We start from the raw sequence: 23,131 nt of genomic DNA, 5'->3' as shown, positions 1-23,131 counted from the left end.
ACAGTGGACAATAATGATCACCCCTCTCTCATAATACACAGGTCTTGTAATTACACACACACACATGCATTCTCAGACAGACACACACACACACAAATGTGCATGCACACAGACACACTCACCATTTTTTTTCTCTGCTCACATCGCAATAACACCGATGCCAGATATTAATATTTCTCCAAATTTTTTTGTCTTCGACAATATGTAAATACCACACTGAAAAATCAGAGGGGAAGGAGATGCGAGGAGGACTTTGAGTGTCTCCCTCCCATCCACTGGGCTGTTTTTTTTTTTCACGTGCATGGTAGGCCTGCTCTAGAACAGAGACCAGCAGAAAACATTTTGGGTCAAGCTTGTTTAGAGACACAGGCCTCTCTTGGTATACAAATAAGTTTTTTCTTTTTATTTCAATGATATTCATATTGGCATTTCAACTGTCTCTTACAACAGCAATGGAGACAAGGAATGGAAACAGCATGACAAAAGAAAAAGTTACAATGATAACTGATGTCATAAAGAGCATTTGATCACTGATAGTTTTACACAACACACAATGTCCCAGAAGAGAAATGAGACAAACAAAAAAAGAATGAGAGTTCAAAGGAATGACTTAACATTGTGCTTTGCCTGGTTTTGTCCTGGCCAGTCTTTGCCCACCCCACCTCATCCAAGGCTGGCAAAGGACACCACTCCACACCAACCCAGTCCCCAATGCCATATGAGGTTATGAGATGAGTCTGCAGCCCCAACAGCAAGCCATTCTTATATCGACAGGCATGTTGTTTGACTGAAATACAGGCAGTACTTTCAGTGATGACAGGACAAGGAACCAAAACCATTTTAAAAGGTGCATTTACAGCAAATGCCTCCATATATATTTTGATCAGTGTATGAATGACAAGAGTGGAGCTGAGACACACATCAATGTGCTTTATCTTATTCATTTTTTATAAATGCATTTTTATTTTTTGTAGTTCCCTACCTTGTCATCACAGAGACTGCATGCTCACCAAACATGCTGAAGAAACCGTGACTTCAGTTCAGAGTGCAACTCCCTGAAGGACAGTGTTGTCACCGCAGAATGCTCACTGCACTCCTCATATCACACCCATTGTGACACCATTAGGATGGAAGTGGGAGTTTTTAACATAAGATTCCAGTTTGACCACAATACCCATAATCCAAGAGGTCCTGCTGGCACTGGAGATGTTGATGTAAAAACATAACTGTGGCATATACAGGCATCAGCCATTATGCTTAAACGCTGATGCTGTGTTCCCACCTTTTTCCAAAGCCCAGAAATCTAGCCCTGACGCGAGATTCTCCCACTCTCATATCTGATGCCCATGGACAAACCTCTGAGATTTGTCTATTAAGACAAAAGGGAATGATCACAAGTCTAAAATTCAAGCTTCATTGACTGCCTACCATTGAGATTTTACACTATGCCTGACTGACAAAATATACAGCTGATTATGAGTTGAAGAAAACAAAAAACTAAAACAGAAAAACAATAAAAATTAAAGGAGTATATGCTTGCGATCGTTGTCATGACAACTAGAGCTAAATGATTGGGGTGGGGTCCTGTTTGTTTAAGAAGTGCTGATTCAGATGACCCCTGATTTACTGACTGAAGCCTACAGGTCTGTGTGCATCAGTTAAGATATGTACTGAGTGTATATGTGTGTTTATGTACACATATGTATCCATACAGGTGTAGGTGTGTCATTAAGACTTAAGTGCCACTTGTGATAGCACCCTCTCTGGATCGAGACAGATGCAGTCAGGCAGAGAGACAGACCGACAAATAGAAAGAAAGACAAAGAAATACAGACAGACGGGAAAGGGGGGCAGACACACCATGAGTGCTGACAGACATCACAGACACACAGGTAGAAGGGGTGTGGGGTGGTGCTAAGGTACAGTTTAGTGATTATATGCAGATTTCGATGAGAGTTCTGCTGTACAGAGATGAGCCTGTTTACGTTTTCGACAAACACATAACTTATGTTTGTGTACGAGATGAAGAGAGAAAACAAAAGCTAAACAAAAAAACAAAAGCGCTTTTAACATGAGATGGCACTGGGCTGTGGTGTGGTCAGCTCAGACACACACACACACACACACACACACACACACAAGCCCTCCCTTCCTCTCCCTCCGTTCCAGTCTGTTTTTTCCCCCTCTATCCCCCTTTCTCTCTCTCTCTCCATCTCCGTCCCCCTCAGATGGCCTCCACGTAGTTGGCGGGCAGCATGCCGACCTGGCCGGTGCGCTCCACTCGGCCGTACATCCAGCCCTCGTCGATCTGCTGCACGTCCATGATCACGTCGCCGTCCACGAAGGACACCTCGTCAGTGTCGGCTGCCACGTAGTCGTATACGGCCCGGTACCGCTTCTGCAAACGCAAAAACACCCGCACAGTTATTAACAGCGACAGATTAAGAGTGTGTTTGTTTTAGTGTACTTCCCATACATACTGCACACAAAAACCCATATCCATTGAAAATCAATTCTGTAATGTGTTCTCAGAAAACAATGAAGAGTCCCGTTCATGCAAATGCTTAATTCTCTATCAAACAACCGGGAGGAGGAGATCTCATCAAAATCACGTCTAGAATGTGTTTATTTTGTGTACAATCATGTTGCACAAGAAATGCCTTTCATATGACTAAATTTGCTTTCTGAATATTTGATTCTTCTCAATGCAAAAGTTTGATCCTTTGTTTTGTTTCTTTGCCTTCCAGAGGGGAGGGGGGGGGTTGATGTGAAGCAATTCTCAGAAATAATGGTAATGCAACTAGATATTAGTGCAGTGATTCAAAGTAAAGCAAAATCTTAAGACATTTTTCAGTTTACACAGTAAATGTTTGAGTTTGTAAAGAAAAATGCAAACACTGCTATTTTTTTGAACAGCCTAACATTACTTTTTCTTCACTTTCTGTAAAGGTATAACACAAATTTGATCAATTTTTAAAACACACTGCTATTCTGCATATAACTGTATATATATATATATATATATACACATACACATGTGTGTGTGTGTGTGAGATTACCCCGGCACTGGGAGGAGGAGCAGCAGCAGCCTGACGAACTGGCTCGGGCTCAGGCTCGTAGTGGTAGTTCTGAGTGGCTGCGGGAGGCTGGTACGCTACACAGCACACAAGGACCAGGGGGGACAGACCATTAGCAACAGCACACACGCAACTCAGTTACATGACTGGAAATTAGCAAATTAGCAAGGTCAAATTACTTGAAGATGATTTATGCTCTATATTTAGAATGAGTGGAGGCGTGTGTGTATGTGTATGTGTGTGTGTGTGTGTGTGTGCCCACCTGAGGTAGTATTTTGCTGAGGTGGAGGTTGTTGGGGTGGTCCCTCTCCACCCATTCGGCTCTTCTCAAAGTCTTCATGATACTTGATCTGGAGTGAAAACACACATAGAGAGAGACACACACACACACACACACACAATCAGAAACAATTAATTTGTGCAATTAAGACACACAGACAATTATGCAACTGTTACATGACGTGAGAAGAGATGCACTTGGCCTGCTGCAAATTAGGACTGGCCTTGTGGCGATTAGAGGGGGTATTTAATACTTGGAGATGGAGTTAAATGTGGGCAGAGTTACGGTGCTGGTCAAAACAAGTTGACGATTAACCAAGCCAAACCAAACCAATGTCACAACCAATCTAATGCCTTGTGATGGTAAAGCCAAACGTAGGTGTGCAAGGGTGCATTTCAAAAGTGGAGTGTAGAAGAAAAGCCAGCAATGTTTTCATTACATTTCTGTAACAATTGAATACCAAAAATGTAAAACAAATCACAAAGAGTTGAGGGGATAGGCCCCAGCCGTGGCGCAAGTGGCTGGGGCACCTGCATCATACGCCGGTGACCCGGGTTCGATTTCCGCCCCGTGGTCCTTTACGGATCCCACCCTAACTCTCTCTCCCACTCGCTTCCTGTCATTCTCCACTGTCCTATCAAATTAAAGGCATAAAAAGCCCCAAAAAATATACTAAAAAAAAAAAAAAAAAAAGAGTTGAGGGGATGTTTAAAAGATGCTTTGTTGCAAAGGTGTGCAACGATGTACTTATGTAACAGTCTTTTCAGGTAGTTTTATATACCGGTAATAATAATAATAATAATAAGCTTTATTTGTATAGCACCTTTCATACACAGAATGCAGCTCAAAGTGCTTTATATTTGGAGCATTTAACACAATAATAAATAAAAACTAATACAAACAAACAAAACAATAAATAAAACATCAGAAATTAGAATTAAGCAAAAATGAGAATTCACAAGATGGTAAGGAGATACAACACATACAATTCAATTAATGCATTGAAAATAGGAAGACTGTAAATAGCAGAAGCAGGATGTAAAATAAAGTGAAGAAATAGGCTACAAGATAAAAGTGTGTTAACTAAAAGCTCTCATATACTGGTATGTTTTCAGGTCTTTTTAAAAAATGTTTACAGAATTTGCCTGTTTGATGTACAGAGGCAGGGTGTTCATAGCTTTGGTGCATTATGGATAAAAGTAGCTTCTCTGCTTTGCTTGTGTGGCACAATTAAGATTAGATTAGCATAGGAAGATCTAAAGTTCCTTTGTGGTTGATAAGATATTAAAAGCTAAGAGATATGAAAGTGCTATGCCATTAAGAGCTTTGTAAGTAATTAACAGAACCTTAAAATTAATTCTATAGGAAACAGGGGTGATGTGCTCCCGCTTCTTGGTCTTAGTTAAAAGTCTAGCAGTAGAGTTCTGTATGAGTTCCAATTTCTTTATGCTTTTTTGGGAGACTAGTAAAAAGTGCATTGCAGTAGTCTAACATGCTAGTGATAAAGGCATGGATTAATTTCACTGCATCTTGCATCACACTTCGGCAATATTTCACAGGTGGAAATAAGCTGTCTGGGTAACTTTACTGATATGGGGCTTGAACTCTGTATCTAAGATGACACCGAGGCTTGTTACTTTTGATTTGACCTGGTGTGCCAGGTTCCCAAGATTACTAAGAACGGTGTCTCGCTTAGATTTTGGTCCAACCAAAAGTACCTAGGTTTTATCATCATTTAGCTTTAAAAATTGTTGCTCATCCACTGATTAATGGAGGCTAAGCATGCGATAAGGGAGCAAAGGCCATCTGGGTTTGTTGGCTCCACAGAAATATATATTTGGGTATTGTCTGCATAGCTGTGGAAGTTTACATTATGCTGATTTATGTTTCCTAACGGAAGCATATAGGGAGAAAAGCAGAGGACCAAGACAGCTCCCTTGGACCACACCGAAGGGCAAATCATGTTTTACAGATACATGATCCCCTAGACTGACATAAAAATCTCTGCCAGTAATGTCATTATCAGAGAGACAAACCCACTTTGCAAGGTGGTGAATATAGTTTTGGTGTATCAGAGATGCTATCTGATAAACATTGATGTGTATACAAAACCCGCCATATTAAAAAGGCAGGGAGCACAGCATATCTATTTAGTCATTTACAGATGAAAGATGAGACTGAAAAGTGAAAAGGAAACTTATATTTACGTAGATTTTATCAGGCTCGGGATCGTTTTTGATAAGAAAGCAACTCTTAGCACCCTTGCGCAAACAACAGTGTTCAACCCACCACTGTTTATGTTGAATCATACGCTTTGCAATGTTTTGTCAATTTTAAATTCAACCCAGTTCTTGTAAGATCAGGAGACTGGGTAAGTGTTTCTTGCAGTACCTCTTGTATCCAGCAGATGACACCACTGTGTCACTCTTACAGGGGCGTTGTCTAAAACTGACAGGGCTTGCAAGCCAGAATCGGCCCACATTTTATCTAAACATAGCCATGGGTGGAACGCTTTGAATGGAGGAGGCGTGATGATAGACACCAAGAGAAGCCAATAACAAAGCTCAGCTGATGTGTGACGTTATTTAAAAATGTGTGTGCCACTCCAACAAGCTGATTGCAAGTAAACGGTTTATCACTAGATGCCAAATGTCAGCAGATGCCAAATGTCTGTTTTTTGGTACCATCATTAAAATTATTCACATTTCTGGAAGTGAGTATACACTACTATTGTAATGGACATGGAGAATAGTCAGACGGGATTGCACCAGGGTTTCTGGCTTGTTTGGCTGCACGCCCCAGACTGTCTGACCATGACACCACGTGGGCAGGCTATCTGACAGTATAGCTAGATACTATCTAAAAACTAACAGGGAATGACATAGCAACAGGAAGTCCAGGACATCTGCATTAGCTAGGCAACCATGCCCCTGTCTACAGAGAGGCCATGGGTGATGCAATCCCAGAGATCAAACAGTGATGCAGGTACATCACTTTGAGTTACAATTCTAGAGCAGGAAGAGCTTTGTTTGTGTGTGTGTGTGTTTGTGTGTGTGTGTGTGTGTGTGTGTGCGAGCATGCGTGTGGTGTGTGTGTGTGTGTGCCTTAACCCATCTGAAAAGGAAAAGCCTTCCTAGGGTCAAATCACACAGGAGCCACATTAAGTCCATCCTGGCCAATAACTTAAATCATTTCAAGATGTGAGCGAAAAAGACAAGAAAAAGGCCAAAAAAGACAAAAGGAAAGAATCGTGAGGAACAGACTTGCAGCAAGACCTAAAGTCAGACGAAGAAAAACAGTCAGAAAAGTGACACACACAGTCAGATAGGTTATCTAAGAGAACTGGAATGAACATGGGCATGTACAAACATGGTCTCATATGTGAACTCAGCATATCTTGCATACTGAGCACTTTTCAGTAAAGAACTCCAAACTCATTTTCCAAGAAGAATTTAGCACAAACCTCTTTTATGCCTCTAGAAATTAGATTGCAGCAGGTTAAACGGTTTGATAATCAGTGTTTTGTTAGATTTCAGTATTTTGTTAGATCCACACAATTGTATTACACACAAGTTTTGTTGGTTTAGTGAATTACTACTATTTTTTTGGATCAAGGAATAAGGTTTAAAATGCAACTCTAAGCACTCATGTTTAATGCTTCTCTCTCTTCACACACACACACACACGCTTTTTGTCAAGATTTCTGAGTCTGTTAGTACTGAATGCTACCAACCAAGTGTGGGGAAACATGCTAACTCACACCATGCTCAGGCTAGGCTCACTGCTTACCAACCACATATCTGACGCACTGCAATATGGGAACAAACACAAGTTTAAGAAATACAAACAAGGTTGCTGGCTCTACTTTAACCTTAACCCAAAGTCAGAAATGATGAAGCACTTTAATATAAACATAGCTGCACAAATTCAAACTGGTCTTCTCTTGTCCACAACCTCATGTACATGAATTTGTATGGAGTCATATTGCATCTGAAGATTGTGGAAAAAGGAGACAACCATTAATCTGCCTGTGTCCAGTGATTACATTGGTCTAGCAGGCTTATGTGTATGCAGTAGGGCTGTCACTTTACGTTCGAAAATCGATTGGACCAACCAACACAAGTTTCGAAAAACTAAAATAGGGAATTGATTTTAACCAAATATGTACACTATTAATTTTAAACGAATTAAACAAATGAAAAAGATAGATGTAACAAAACTCAGGAACAAGCAGAAAAATAACAAAGAATTCCGAAGTGCAGTAAGCTTTGCGAAAGCTAAAAAGAAAATTCCCACCAATTTTACGCACCAGAAACAGCTTTTTCAATCGGCTGCTGTGCTGCTGGTGTTTTGCCAGGCCAATTGAGGACAACACGATCAACCTGTGCGACATGAGAGATACGAGTGATAGGCCCTAATAACTTGAGGAGTTCGATATGGAAGCGCCGGGTTTGGGTATATCAGACTATGGAGAAGGACAAAGCGGTATGCAAACTGTGCAGTCGTGAGTTCTAACGAGGCGAAATTTGTTTGACATTTCTAATTGTAAACGCAGCCACGTTGAAGCCTGCAGTAATGTTTTTCACTGATGTTATGGCAGTCCACTCTGCTTATTGTTTTTCGAGAATGTTGCACTCCTGTTTGTCATTGTGCGCGAAACTTCACGCCATTGTCGTCTTCAAAGCGCCCCTTCGTTCGTCCTAATGCCTGTTAGTTGTTCGTGGATTGTCCTATATTTGGTGTTGAAAATTGAAACGTCTTTAGACATGAAAAATCGATTTTACAATCGATTAAATTAACAATTATGTCTCAAGAATCGAACAGGATTTTTTCACAAAAGTGACAGCCCTAGTATGCAGGTTATTATCTATCTATCTATCTAATTGCAATTCGAATTGTGCACAACCCTGATATCCATACATACATACACACACGGCATAGTGTGTGTGTGTGTGTGTGTGTGTGAGTGAGTGTGTGTGAGTGTGAGTAAGAGAAACCACCGAACAACTGACACAGCATGGAGGATGAGAGATTTCTAGCCTCTTTCTCATATGAACCCTACGTGACTCCCAGTGACTCCCCATCCTCACTCACTCCCCCTCCATGACTATACATATCTAAATGTCAATGTTGTCCCAATTAATTACCTCCTCTCCCACTTTTGAAGAATCGAGTTGGCCACTAAAAGGCCACTGATCTCATATCAATAAAGTGTGTGTGTGTGTGTGTGTGTGTGTGTGTGTGTGTGTGTGTGTGTGTGTGTGTGTGTGTGTGTGCGCGACTTACGTTGCTGATCTGGTCCTGTGTTTTCTTGAGTCTCTGCATTTCTGGCGTGTCAGTCACAACACTGAAGCCCTTCCCTTTGCTCTTCTCAAACTCCTCTTTGTACAGCACCTATGGGCAGAAATATCAACAAACTCAACAGTCTGCATATTACTGCCAAATGAGGATGAGGCTGAGAGGGGATACCCACTCACCCCCCCCCCCGAGATGTGAGGGAAAACAAGCAGAAGTGACCCTTGAGTCCACCACTAGTCATGGTAGATCTAGGTGTAATCAGTATCATTCATAACCACTGAAATCCAGTTGACACACAGCTGACCTTGTTACGCACTCTTCGAAACACACACACACACACACACACACACACACACACACACACACTCGTTTCACGCCCCCTCAAAGCTGGATTACCACGAGTTAATCATCATCAGTCTGGACTGCTCGGTCAACTTCTCTTAATCCATACTCTCACCACCCAACACACACACACACACACACACACACACACACACACACATGTTTTGCTCATGCTAAAGCGCACTGTCTTTGTGTGTAAGAGTGTGTGTATATGGAAGGCTTATACTGGTATGAGGCACAGATGTTGTTTTTGGTGCAAGGGGTGTTTATCCTTTAACCCAAGTGAATAAATAAGGCCTGAACAAATGACTGTGAAAAGAAATCACGATTCATTTGTCCACTCTGTTCAGACCTTCTCATGTCCCCTCAAGGTTCGCAAGTCTGTGTACGCCTATGTATGTGTGCGTAAGCATGCGCGTGTTACTGTGTGTCTGCCCAGGAGTATTTATTGGATCTATGTGTTTCTAGTGACAGGAGTCCGTTACTAACCCTGAACTGTTGCTGTTTTCATGGAAATGAAAGAGAGAGGGAGAGAGAGAGAAAGAGAGAGAGAGAGAGAGAGAGAGGGGGAGAGGGTGAGGCAGGACAGGGGACAGGACAGGAGGTGGGTGGAGAAGGAGGGAGAGAGAGAAAGAAGGAGATGGAGAGAGGGCATGTCCAAGAGAGAGAGAGAGAGAGAGAGAGAGGAATGCAGACTGAGAGGAAGGACGGGAAGGCCACTGCATAGATAGAGGTGTGGGAGAGCCAATGAGAGATAAAACAGCAATCCAGGACCGAAAGAATTGAAGGAATGTAAACAAAGAGAGTTCCCCGGATGAAAGGGAGGGATGCTTTCCCGCTGCATGGAGGGAGCGAAGGAATGTGTGACGGTACGAGGAGGAGGTGTAGAGGGGTCAGACTGGGATCACCTTGCGTCAGCAAAGAGGAGTGTTTATAAACACAAAAGTACACGTTTCCGTCTGTGGCAATAGATAGGGCATGCCAACTGTGTGTGTGCGCATGTGCATATACTTTACCTGACTCTGCATTTTGCTTTGTTGCTTCAGACGAAGGTTCTCAGGAGTATCAGCAACACTGGTGAATGACGTCTTGGGATAGTGTCTTTAAAAACAACAACAAAAAGTAGTTAGAAAACCACACACACACACACACACACACACACACACACACACACACACACACACACACACACACACACACACACACACACACACACACACACACACACACACACACACACACACACACACACACACACACACACACACACACACACACACACACACACACACACACACACACACAGAGAAGTGAAGACCATCCCAGCAGTTCCATCTGAGCAGCAGACCAGACAGGGCTGTAAATAGACACTGCTCCACCCATACAGATGGAAACAACACTTTGACAACACTCTCTGAGTCTCATCGAATACATCAAGAACACCATCACACCGAGGAAGAGTAGCACTAAGCCAGAAGGTGCTCTAAGCTTACACTTTAAAATAGACATCCATGTTTCATTTGCTATGCCTACAGTCCTTGGCTTTTACAATGGAAAGGTACAGGTGACTCAGCTAAGCTGCATGGTGTACTACCTACCCAGCTTGCTAACATCTTCTAATATCCAACACAATTTTCTCATGTGCCAAACTCTGCAGCAACAAATTCAACTGGAACTATATAGATGCTCAAATCCTTAGTAAGTGTGAACAGGAAAAATATTTTTAACATATTAAGTGTTGTTACAGTATGTTACGTGGGGTGGAGAGTTATTGGCAATAGTTAAAATGGTGAGAGATATCAAAGTTGTGATTAATAAATATACATTAATCTGCATAATTACTGATGCTCCAAGTGACTTTCTAGCTACCAAGTTTTTATATTACTAATTGAGACTTCAATGGAGTGTTCATTTTAACAACACTTCACATTTGGGGGGGGGGGTTACACAGCCTTTCTTAAAAAGCGCTGCTGGAAGAAGCAACGCTTTGTGCAAGGTGCAAGAATCTAGATGCCATCTTAATGCTTTTGGATACTCTTTTTCACTTTCTCTCACTCTCTCTCTCACACACACACACACACACACCACCTTATTAGTCCCAAGTCCCAGTATCACATTTTTCATCTGAAGCCAAATAATTATATTTTCAGTCAAGTGTGTGTGTGTGTGTGTGATGTCAATGCACACGCTAACCCCCTTCTTCAGGAGCAGCAACACAATGAGCTCAATCTAAAATCGTCAGCGGCACTACATCCCCCAGCATGCCTGTGGGCACCAAGAGACCTCAATATCCTCTTCCAAATCACAGTAACCCACTTAGGACTCCAACAACTCAATTCTAAGACATGGCAGAACATTCAGGGGCAGCATATGTTCCACCAGGCTTTGAAACGGGAGAGAGGGTGCAATCTGCGTCCACATGACTGAACAATATGGCAGGACTCTTGCCTTTCTAATTCAAAACAAGGCCTCATTAGACCTTAATTGGAGTCGAAACACATGTGCACTTCTTCATAATAGGTATAGTCCTCGGCTCTAAACAGCACCTAGGGGAACAAAGTGCAACCTTTTGTGCAGCAGCCTCCCAGAGGGATAGTTCAGAGTGCCCCTCCACAGGATGACTACGTAAATAATGACAGGTTGTGAGAGTAGGGGTGTGGTACAGCTAGCTAGGGTCTCCATGTGGACCCGTGGGCACAAAGTAGTTTGAATAGGCACGTGCTTGGAAATGCCGACAATGGATCACAGGAACTGGAAGTTGAGGGAGATTCCAGAGTAAATGTCCGTGTGTGTGTGTGTGGGAGAGACGGTGCCGCCTTTTGTGTCATCGCAGAAAAACTCATGGAATTTCCCTCCTCACTTGACCTTCCTCTAAGGACTAGGATTGTTCGAGTAAGAGTGTGCTTGTGTGGACGCATGCGTGTGACTGTGAGAATCCCACACAACGTAGCTTTCAATAAGCCATAGGCTACAGGGTGCTTGGGAGAAACCAAAAAAACATGGGGGAAACAAAAAGAACGCAAGTATTAAGAATGAAACAAGAGAGTGAGAGACAGACAGAGAGAGAGAGAGAAAGAGATTTACGACTCCTTTATTAAATTACTGTCTAACTTTCCTCACCCAATTACACCACTAAAACACATTTAACAGTTTGCACCATTACATTAAAGAGGCAGGGAGAGAGACAGAGAGGAAGAGAGGAAGAGCAGTGGCACAGACGGAGTTATGTCCTTTCGTTCTCTAAACGAGGAGAGGCACTTACGCATTACAGTAGGGTTTCTTTTCAAAGCCTTTGTAGTTCTTCATGTTGAGAGTCATTTTGCAGATCTCGCAACTGAAGCATCCTTTATGCCAGTACTGAAAAAGAGAGAGAGAGATGTCTGATGTCAGTGACCTTTTTCATCACAACAGTGCATTACACATACATACACACACACACACACCAGTATATGAAGCAGTGTGGAAGGCCATTTAATGACAGACACACACACCACTTTTTCCAGACTCAATATGAATAATGAATTTGACTGCAAAGTCATTCCCACCAACATTTGTGTGTGTGTGTGTGTGTGTGTGTGTGTGTGTGTGTGCGTGTGTGTGTGTGTGTGTGTGTGTATTAACCAGTGTGAGTGTGTCTACAATGCATGCCGCCCTTTTGCCTTCGAGAACTTATCTTTCAGCTTGTAGGGAAACTATGCGCCAAATAGGAGGGGACTTTGATCCTTTATCTCCAGAGTCAACATTGACTCACAGAGACACACTCCACTGTACCGACCTGACCCGCTACCCTACATTCCAGCCCCAAAACCCTTTGTTTGTCTTCAAGGTTAACAATAACAAGCTACTTCTGATATTTTTGTTTTATACGTGTGCCAACATGAGAAAAGGAGAATGCATCTGTTCCGCTGTACAAGGGAACATGGCTTCAACTTGTGAACGTGTGCCAGTGATCTTTCGCCAGAGTTTCAGGGAGCGTCGCCTCTACAGTTAAACTGATCACTGAAGCTAAAGGGCCAGAGCAGTGCAGTAAACAGCCCAAGGGCGTAAGTTTGGTCTCAGCTTTGCTGGGGACACATTCACAACTCCTGTTGTCACAATACCAACATTATTGTTTCAATACCAATAGCAAGTGAAGAATCTCGATTTCGATGCTATTGCGATTTTTTTTTTCAATTTTATTTGGTTTGTGTGATTTGTGAGATCATTCACATCAGTGGCAATCATAGAATTTGATTGACCCTCCACACACACACACATAGAAAGTGATGGTTGTCATAGGCTATTTTGGAATTCATATAAACTATAAACTTATATTGTTAATTATTTATAGTATTTTATGATCTGCATGATTACTAATAGCTAAACATATTTAGTCATTTGAATAAATCATATTGATATTTAAATGATTAGGCTACACTTGTCTTTAACATCATCACTTGTGGTGTGTAAATCTAATTGAGTGCTTGTCACTTTAAGAGGAACGATGAAGCATAATTAGCTTTCAGTCTCCACGGTTTTAGGCTAGTGAAAAAATAGTTTTGCAAGTGCAAGGATATGTGGATTCAATTAATCATGTTTGCAATGTCATTAGATAAAATAAATGTTCAAAAAACTAACAAGTCAAATAATTTTTTTCTGGAATGAGATCATAGAAGAGATAAGTGTCTCGCAATGTTCATTTCTATGAGTATGGAAACGCAACAGTTTATCTTTTATTTCTTTGCATTGTGCAGGCTACATTCACAAATACATTAGCTTACATAAACAGAATATAGGAACAGGAAAATGTCTCGGATCCATTGTTTATTGCGACTGCAAGATTGGTAGCCCAATAGGCCTATATCACGGCAGCCCACGGGCAGCTGAAGTAGGGCTGTTCAATTTCCTGTTGGCAGGCAAACCACTGGTGTTCCTAAAAACATTAACGAGGCCTCTGGTTGAAGTAACTGTGGCCGAATCTGACACTTAATTTTGGACAAAGGCGTCTGCTAAATCCATAACCATAACCATAACCATAACCATAATTAAACACCTGTGCTTACACAGGAACAGGACTGTTCACTTCCTACTTTGGCTGCCATGATAAAGGCCTATTAGCCTAACAGTCAGTGATGGTGACTTCTATTCTGTGCCTATATGCGACTGTCCGTGCGGCACACCCTTAGCCTATTCAACATGACTACTAACTTTGGTTGGAAGATTACAGAAGCTAGGTTTAGCTGTGACAATATCCTGGGTAATATCCTAACAGCTAATGTTATTTTACACAGTAAAATCCGCATTTGAAAGCCTGGTCACCAGTTGCCAGTTTGTATGGCTAGTTATTTTGCCTAGACTGAATAATGAAAAAAAAGCTTCATTATTTTTTGGGTGGCATAGCTGATCTACAAACCACAAAAAGGGGCAAACATGTATGCTGAAGGGCAAAGGGAATATCACAATGTTTTACTCTGGCCTTTTATGGAATAGGCTATGTATTGGCAGACAGCCCTAACTTACCATTTCGTTGACATCGTGCCGATAGTGTGGTGCTGGCTGTCGGAATCAGCAGCACAAATGAGTTCGCTAAAATATTGGTGGGGACAATTTTGTCATCTTAAAATATTGATTAGGACTAGTCCTTAGCGTCCCACCCTAAATCTACGCCCATGAAACAGCCTATAGACCTCTGCCATACTGACCTGCGGTAGTTAAGATTTAGGAGGAGCGGTATACTGTGATAAAACAAGGAGATCCTCAGAATGACATATCTCTATCCAGAAATTACAGAGTACCACCGAGTTGCTGAAGAGACCTCCAGAGACATAGCTAAATATGGCTGCTACCACAAGTCTTCCATGCCTATACTGAAGCACGCGTAGATGTTGATCTACACACTCAAAATACATAATGATTGTGCTTTCATACATGCAAAGATGTGTATGCATGCATGTGTGTATGTGTGCACACAATTCTGTGCATCACTGTGTGAAGGTTTGAGTGTGTGCTTATCCCAAAGCATTACAAATAGATAGGGGTTATGTCTGAATAAACAGAGACATAATAAAGGCTAAACTCACTCACCACTGACAGTGGGTGTGTCTCTGGTACGTGTGCAAATCAGCTGCAATGTTATTAGAGACCATTGGATCCATGTATGAGGGAATCATTAACCAAATGTGGGAGTGGAAGAGAGTCGCCCGTAGGGAACCACCAATGTTCACGCCGTGCAGAGTGAGTTTGGGCGCAAATCCTCTAAGCACAGCCTGAGTCTAGCTACGACATGTCTACCTCTACTCTGACTTCACCTAATGCAGGAATATATGCACACACACACACACACACACTCACATACACACACACACACACACACAGACACACACACACAGACACACACACACAGACACACACACACACACACACACACACTTTAACGCTAACAAAGCAGCTTTACTAGGCAGGCCATAAGACCACATGTGTCCAGTTCACCAGTCTTGCTGTCCATCACCCACCATAGCTGGGTTTGTCCTGCAGTGAGTGGTGCCCTAACTGTTCACTGAGTGTGTGTGTGTGTGTGTGTGTGTGTGTGTGTGTGTGTGTCTGCATCTTCTTGTCAGCCCTGTTTGCCTGACAGACAAGGGACAGGAGCACTGAGGTGGAATGAAAGAATGATGCCAGGCCCACTTCCCTTTCATCATTAGATCCACTCTTCTAATGCTGCTCTCTGCTTCCCCTTCATCTGTCCTTTTCAACATCCCTCCATCATTCCTCCACCCTGCCTTTCTGCAATTCCTATCCAGTTACTAGCTCTACTTTTCTATACCTCTTCTTTAATCACTCTACATTCCTTCAATTCCACTCTATTCCTTATTGTTTAGTGTCTCTTTCTCCCAACCTCTATATATAATGTGTCCAGATGTGTGCATCCTCAGCTCTCAGGGTGAGTGTGGTATGTGTGTGTGTGTGTGTGTGTGTGTGTATGCCTAAGCTAACCTCTGTGCTGTGTGGGCCTCTGTATGAGTAGTGAGCCTGCCTCTGGCCACTGGGTGTGTGTTTGCTTGAGTGCACACACAGCTTGGCACACCTCAGCTGTGAGGTTTGTTTAAAATGGGCGTTCTCCACACACACACACACACACACACACACACACACACACACATCACCCTCTTCTCCAAAATGAAAAACTAACAAATCAGTCACTAACACTGAATCCCTTTCAGTTACATCATTACCTATAAGGTGACCCATATGTAACAAGATCCAGACATTACAGGCTTTATACACGTCAAACCGACATTGCACAAAAGATTGGGGTGGATTCTGTCGGGCTGGCTTTATTGTTTTCTGATAAGGTCTCTCAGTCTCAGCCACGCAGTCTCTGGGTCATCGATTTCCTTAACGCGCTCTTAAGGGCCATAAAACGCATTATCGCTTGAGATGGGCAGCTCTCCCCCCTGTTGTACAGATCCACACATTCAAGAACAAACATAATAACATTTAGCAGACCCCACCCTGCTACAGACTGGGGGAGCTTAACCCATCTCAACATTCTATGACATTCCAAAACATTTCACATCACGCTTGCTTGACAGTCAGTGGGCATGCTGTAAAGGAACGACGGATGTTTACATCAGTAAGCGGCATCACAACTCCATGTGTCATTTCTCAGGCAAACATCAACAACTTATACCCCATCGACGGCTAATATCCCACCGGCGAACAGGTGACTCAATTGAATGTCATTGTGCTGTTGGGAACCTCAAATAGAGCCGAATTCGGACACGTTCCGATATTGTTGGTAGGTAGCCTACATGTTAGTTTTTATGCAGAATAGGTCGCATTAGCTAGCTAGCACTGTGCTTAAAACTTATCTGGCTAGACACTTATGCCTCAGGATATTTAGGTGGAAGGTGCCAGATACTAAACAAGCAGGAAAGACAGAAAGTTCACCAGTGAGCGTGATAAAGAGATGGTTAACAGTTCACCATAGTCAAATGGTTGGCAGTCTCTGGTCAACTGAGGCCATTATTCTTGGCTTACGCACGAATGGGCTAAGGATAATTTCGCTTTGCAATCACCTTGCTGACTTGGCCTACGTGATCAACATCTGTCGAAATGTATACAGCGCTTTTGTGGCTAGCCTGTTTGGATTTTGGCTTAGCTGAACCACTGATGGCCACTGGTTAGTGCCTCTCCTCCGAGTACCCAGTAAGATTGTGCGTACAATGTTTTAACCTCTATTTCAGTTCACACTTCACAGACCAATTTAGCTGCCCCGAGGAAAGAGCCACGATTAGGTTTGCTTTGAATCCACCCATTGTATGCGACTCTGACACGTCAGATCTCTACCACGCCATGTTCAAGCGCAGCCCAGGCCACACACACTTTCCCTCGCTGTGTCATAACACAGGTATCGCTAGCTATATAAAGAAGAAGATGCAACCTGAAACGAACACGCCAAAAACAAATTAACAGACTGATTTTGTTTGTCAAGATGGACGGTCGATAGTCACAGTAGCCACAAGTTTCCATAGCGACTCTCCTGAATAACCTGCTTGGTCTGCCAGCCAACAATTCTCTCTTTTCACCGTGTTTACCTTGAACTAAGGATTTGCTTTGTGGTGAATTACGAACTGCTGTGTCACTTTGAATGTGTTCATTGTAGCACGATGATAAAAATCCAAAAATCATAAATTATACCAAGAGGTAGCCTACATCTGCTAGTGTTAGCATGTATTTTGGTTGCTAGCTAGTAGCTTACCTTGTCCAGACAATTCACTTTTTCCGTGGGGTACACGACTTTGTTACATCTGCCACACAACGGATTCATGATTGAAATCGAAGTTCGCAAAATCCCGAATAAAACGAATGCCTTTGGTATTTACATATAAAGAAAATACAATTGAAGATCGTCAGATTCACGTATGGATGATGAATTAATTTTCCGGTCTTTGAGGTGGCTGTTGATGTTCTTTCACCGCTGGCTGTCAGCGCACGGATTTCAGACGCGGAAAGCGCGAGCACGCGCGTCTCTGGGTTGTGACGCGCGCACGACCGAAGCAAGTGGGGCGTTCCATTTCCAAAGGGATTTTAACTGTAAAGAAGTCTAAATGACATTATCATAACAGTAGGATATTTACTGGTAAGCACGTGTATGAAACATTCCCCGTGTCTGTTTTGGGGGACTTAGTCGAGAAAGCATTTTCTGGAATGCCTTCACTGGTACAGGAATGCGGAAGTTGTGGCTACAGCAGAATCAGTCTTCTGTGTAAAATTTCATGTAGCCTTCTTCCCCTGAACATCATCACTAAATAATTTGATTGTAGCTCATGTTTTCACGAAAGCTGGCGAATATAATGTCAGAACATTCACATGACAGATCTCTGGCAGTCCCAGTTCCAATTGGGTCCCCGTAGACATCCTATTGTGACTGAAATGGTAAGGGTCAATCAATCTGCTCCCCTTCACAAATCTTCATAAAGATGCAATACATTATTCCAACGAACGAAGCAAACTGTTTAGTGAAACCACTGTTCCTGGCTACAGCGAGATAGGCCTTCTGCAATCTCACTAAGAGGCTCTTCGGTGAGGTGCAGAGCACAATCAATCATCTGTCTTCACAAATATGACAATAGGGCTATATTAATTTAGTCATTAGGCTACATTAGGTAATCATGTATTGGAGAACGATATGATGTTTCGTATTATTACTAAAAGAATGGAGTGGGGGTATAGCTCAGTGGTAGAGCATTTGACTGCAGATCAAGAGGTCCCCGGTTCAAATCCGGGTGCCCCCTGTTTTACCGTCAGTCGTCCTGTCGTACAAAAAATGTCGTGGAGGTGCATGGGTGAGGATATAGCGATACAATTCAGATGTAATAGAACTAGTGTCATAACAAACCACACATAACCGGTGTATAGCATTGGCTACTGCGACATGCAGTCACGAGCATGCATTGGCCGTAAAAGAAGTCAGCCAGGCTATGTTACCGTTCTAATATCCCAAAATAATTATCCAATGTAATGTAGCCTAGACTAGCGTTCGCTGGGCATAATCGGCATGTGTATCAATCTATGTAATGCATATAAAGCCCACCTAAAATATAGGCTACAATATATTTTCTGATGTTTTTACGGCAGAGGGCGCCAATTTGCAACTGTCATTATAGCCTTTTTATATATATATATATATGGAAAGGACAGGCTAAATTAAAATATTAACTTTGAATGTGATTAGATTCGATTCAACCTTACTGTCATTTAGCAGAGTACAGGTACAGAGCCAATGAAATGCAGTTGACATCCAACCAGAAGTGCAAAGAAACATATTAAAGTGCAGGTTGAGTATTCTGTGCAGTTATGTAGAATAGAGATTAATTATGTACAAGAGTTGGATAAATACAGGTTTTCCAGGTGACACGTCTACAGTGACAGATAAGGAGAGGGTTATGTAGGCCTACAGAGTATAAATAGACATTCTATAAACTAGATGTACCGCATAGGGAACTATGAATTTTCGGGCCCCTGGGCCTAGATGTATTAAGGGCCCCCCACTTATTGTCGTATTGACAGCATATTTCGCGATCTGACAGGAAGTGGTTCAAGTTCAAGGGATGCGTTAACGTTGGCAGGTGAAGTCGAGAGGCAAGACAAGTTCTCATAATTTGTGAGCAATACAGTCGGTTTCTATTTGTCTTTGTAAATAGCATACTGTACCGTAATGTGGAGTTACAGAGTTTGTGACTTGCTTTTGTTTCAGTTGTGTATTTAGGCTAAGTTAAGTAAGTAAAAGCTAGTAATAGTCTCATTTTAAAAGCCCACCGGGAGATTAAAAATAAAACAGCAAGGCAGAATGTACACAGAGAAATAGCTCTAGAAAGCTAGCCTAAACTGCCCTCAAGCTGCCATGTCTGCCATGATAACTATAGCTGGTAGCCTATATATGTTTGGTCTGTTCTGAGTTTTGGGATAATTTTTGCCCTCAAAGAACAATATAGCACCTTAATAATATTAACTTAATAATTGCCCATTTTTATCAGAGCTTCCTGGTGTGTATGTGTGTGTGTGCATGTGTGTGTATGTCAATTTGTCTCCATCTCCTTAACCTGACCAATATGGGATTTTGAGGGCCGATACCGATTTCGACGTTTGAGTTTTTCAAAAACGGATAATATCGGCAGATAGTCATTTTTAACAAACACAATGTAGGCTAGGCTAAAACTGTTCTCCCATAACAAGGTTCGATCAAGATGGGGCATTATGTATGGTTATGGATTTAGCAGACGCCTTTGTCCAAAGCGACACATACATACAAACAACATAATAATATATAATATTATAATAATATATAATAAACAATAATGTCAAATTAATTAACAGCCCAATTGAAATAAAACAACATTATACAAACCACATAAGCGCTTAAACAACTAAGTATATGTTGAATAGGAATGTATTTAGACCCCTCTTAAACGACCCAAAACTACCACAGGAACGGAGAGCACTGGGCAATTCATTCCACCAACATGGAACCACTGAAGAAAAGAGTCTGGAATTAGACCCAGTTTTTCATGACTGGTCGACACAACAGACGCTCACCATGTATTTGAATAGGCCTAACTATCGAGTTTCCTAAGGCTCTTCCTATACTGTAATTAGTTTTGTTTTATAGAATAGGAGGTCTTTGTTCTGTACATTGCCACAAACTACAATGTGAGCAGTTTATGCTTAATGACTCCCCCTTTATGCAAGCAAAACATTTTATAAATGTGATCAGTTACTTTACTTTAAGGCTTTAAGCCTTTGATAAACAGTGCTGTTATCAATTTGCTTGGTATAACCGTGTTTATGTTTCACAAATAAACCAAGAATCAAACTATATCCTCCATCACTCAACCAATGCTAACGGTAACATTATTTTACCTATGATGGTGGGACTGTTCGTTATTTATAAACGGGGCCACCGGAGGAAAATAGGGGGGTCATGTCTATTCTTTGTTGAGGGGAGGGTCACCTAACTTTTTTTTGTCTAGGAGGGGGGGTCACCCATCTTTTGTTTTAATGAAAACAGCAAAAAAATCGGCTTGTTTGATTGTTGATTTCTGTCGCCATAAAACGTTCTCTTTCGTTCCATAGCTATGTCAACATTGAACAATGAAAATAAGGGAGATTTCCCGGGTTTCTCACGCAAAATAGGCCTACGGAAAATGTCAACATTCGTCCCCATTAACGTTGGAAGGGTTGGAGCAACAAAGTAGCCTACTTTATTCACGCCTAACAGCCTATATCCATTTGGTCAACTTTATCCAGCCCTAAAAAAGCTAAATTTAACTTTGGTTTACTTGTAGTTTACCGTGTAGCCTAACTTGAAACAGTGTGCATGCTTAACATAAAGCATACTTGTGCTTCATTCATCCACACATCCTTCTAACGTTTTGACAAGCATTTCTACCAATTGACCTTGTTCCTGCCCATCTCTAGCTTTGCTGCATCCTTTCTGTTTTTGTTGTTTGCAAAAAAATATATAGTAGGCCTATTTATTGCCAGCAACAAGTGCAATTTGTTAATCGCTGTCATTCTCTCTCCTGCCAACAAAAACGTTCCAAGTAGCAGTGCGTAATTCTGCTTCATAAAGTTGAACAAATACATTTGGTTATATAAATAGCCAGTTTATGGTCTACAGTGTAGAGTTGGTAAGTTATGGTAGGCCAACTTGGAGTGAATATACAGGGGGACTTCTTTGTCTAGCTGAATAGCCTGGCAGGTGCGCACGTAAAAACTTGCAGTGTGCATAGCCTACGGCCGAACACTGCAAGCGCCAATGAAACGTGCTCTCACGACAACCACGTCGTTAACTTAAATAGGCCTACTGTAGGTTAACATCACTCTGAGTTCGCATTCAAGCAAGCAAAACGATGATTTGAATACATCTGTTTCACTGGAAGGGCAAGGGGTAACAACAGGACAACACAGAGACAGGCCAGAGTGCAGGACTAATGTTATGAGAGTACAGTAGCCTAATATGGGATATTCTACGGGAAAATATTAAAACGGCAAGACAGCGGAGAAAAGTTAAAATGATAAACCCGGAAAAAGTTGGCATGTTAGGTATTTTTCGGTCCCTGTGATTATTTGTGAAATTGTGCAAACGGCCTTTTCAAGTCATTTGAGAAGGACGGAGTGTAGCAAGCTCCCAAATTGACGCTCGTGAGTTTTGGATAATGTTGGAAAATTGAGTTTTGGATAATGTTCAGCTTCGGCAGCTTTACAATGACTGAGGAAGCCTAGAGACGAGTCCATAGCAACAAGTTCATGTGTTGAATTTGTTATTACAGTTTTTTCTGAATGCTTAAACACATTTTTTGTAACTATGGCTTTTTTTGCAAAACTCTACACACAAATGGCAAAACCTCTCACCCAGTCAGCAAAACATTGTAGTTCTCTTGCAAAAGCTAACACACCTTGCTTAACTCTTCACACCTTCGTAAAAATGGTGTTTTCGTATCTAACAGTAAACACAAGCCATCACAATAGTAAGCACACAATGTGCCAACAACACACTGATGGTATGAATAAAAAACACATCTGGCTTTTGCTTTCTCTGTGCACAAGGTAGACTATGTCAGTTTGAGGTCATACTTTTGTCATAGTTCTGTAAACATACAGGGATCCCAACTTCAAGTATTGTGTTTATTTACACACATCAAAACAAACACAAGTGGGTTTTTCCAAGTCAAAACACAAAATAGCATTTCACTGAGACAAAACAAATCAGTCTACATCGGGTTGTCTCTCTCAAAATTCTGTCTACATCACATGCAATGTCCTAGTCCAAGGCACCGGGAAAAATATATTCTGGAATGGCGATCCAGGCCTGACATGACAATATCCCCACATGTAGACTGATTTTTTTTGTCTGTTTTTCTCTTCTCACTCTTCCTGCTCACTCCATCGTTACCCATTGTACATTACCTGTGGCTTATTTATAGTGCTTAGGCTGATTGCAAAGTGAACTAATTATCTAAAACAGTTTTCACATGAGAAAGTGTGCCAGAGAGTTGGCAAAATAGTGTAAATAATAGCCATTGTGCCTACAGTTGTGCAAAGTGTGTGTTACAAAATTGCAAACTGAGTGCAAAGCAGTGTTTGTGCTTTT

At 41.8% G+C, this 23,131-nt stretch overlaps 1 protein-coding gene and 1 non-coding gene across 2 annotated transcripts; one reads left to right on the top strand and one right to left on the bottom strand.

Moving 5' to 3' along the window:
• Positions 1 to 382: 382 nt before the first annotated feature.
• Positions 383 to 18,000, bottom strand: lasp1 (LIM and SH3 protein 1). The gene is made up of 7 exons (XM_048246467.1): positions 17,738 to 18,000; positions 12,260 to 12,354; positions 10,014 to 10,098; positions 8,644 to 8,751; positions 3,340 to 3,427; positions 3,060 to 3,154; positions 383 to 2,398 (listed from the first exon to the last, which is right to left on the bottom strand). Exons 1-7 carry the CDS (start codon positions 17,804 to 17,806, stop codon positions 2,225 to 2,227), a joined length of 714 nt encoding a protein of 237 aa, XP_048102424.1. The 5' UTR covers positions 17,807 to 18,000; the 3' UTR covers positions 383 to 2,224.
• A 701-nt stretch (positions 18,001 to 18,701) lies between these two features.
• Positions 18,702 to 18,773, top strand: trnac-gca. Its single transcript has one exon. It is a non-coding gene; the product is annotated as a tRNA-Cys (tRNA).
• The last annotated feature ends 4,358 nt before the right edge of the window (positions 18,774 to 23,131 follow it).

The sequence above is a fragment of the Alosa alosa genome, chromosome 6 (assembly GCF_017589495.1).
Source record: "Alosa alosa isolate M-15738 ecotype Scorff River chromosome 6, AALO_Geno_1.1, whole genome shotgun sequence".
Lineage (NCBI taxonomy): Eukaryota > Metazoa > Chordata > Actinopteri > Clupeiformes > Clupeidae > Alosa > Alosa alosa.
Note: the sequence above shows the minus strand (reverse complement) of the source record. Positions and strands in the feature narration are given on the sequence as shown.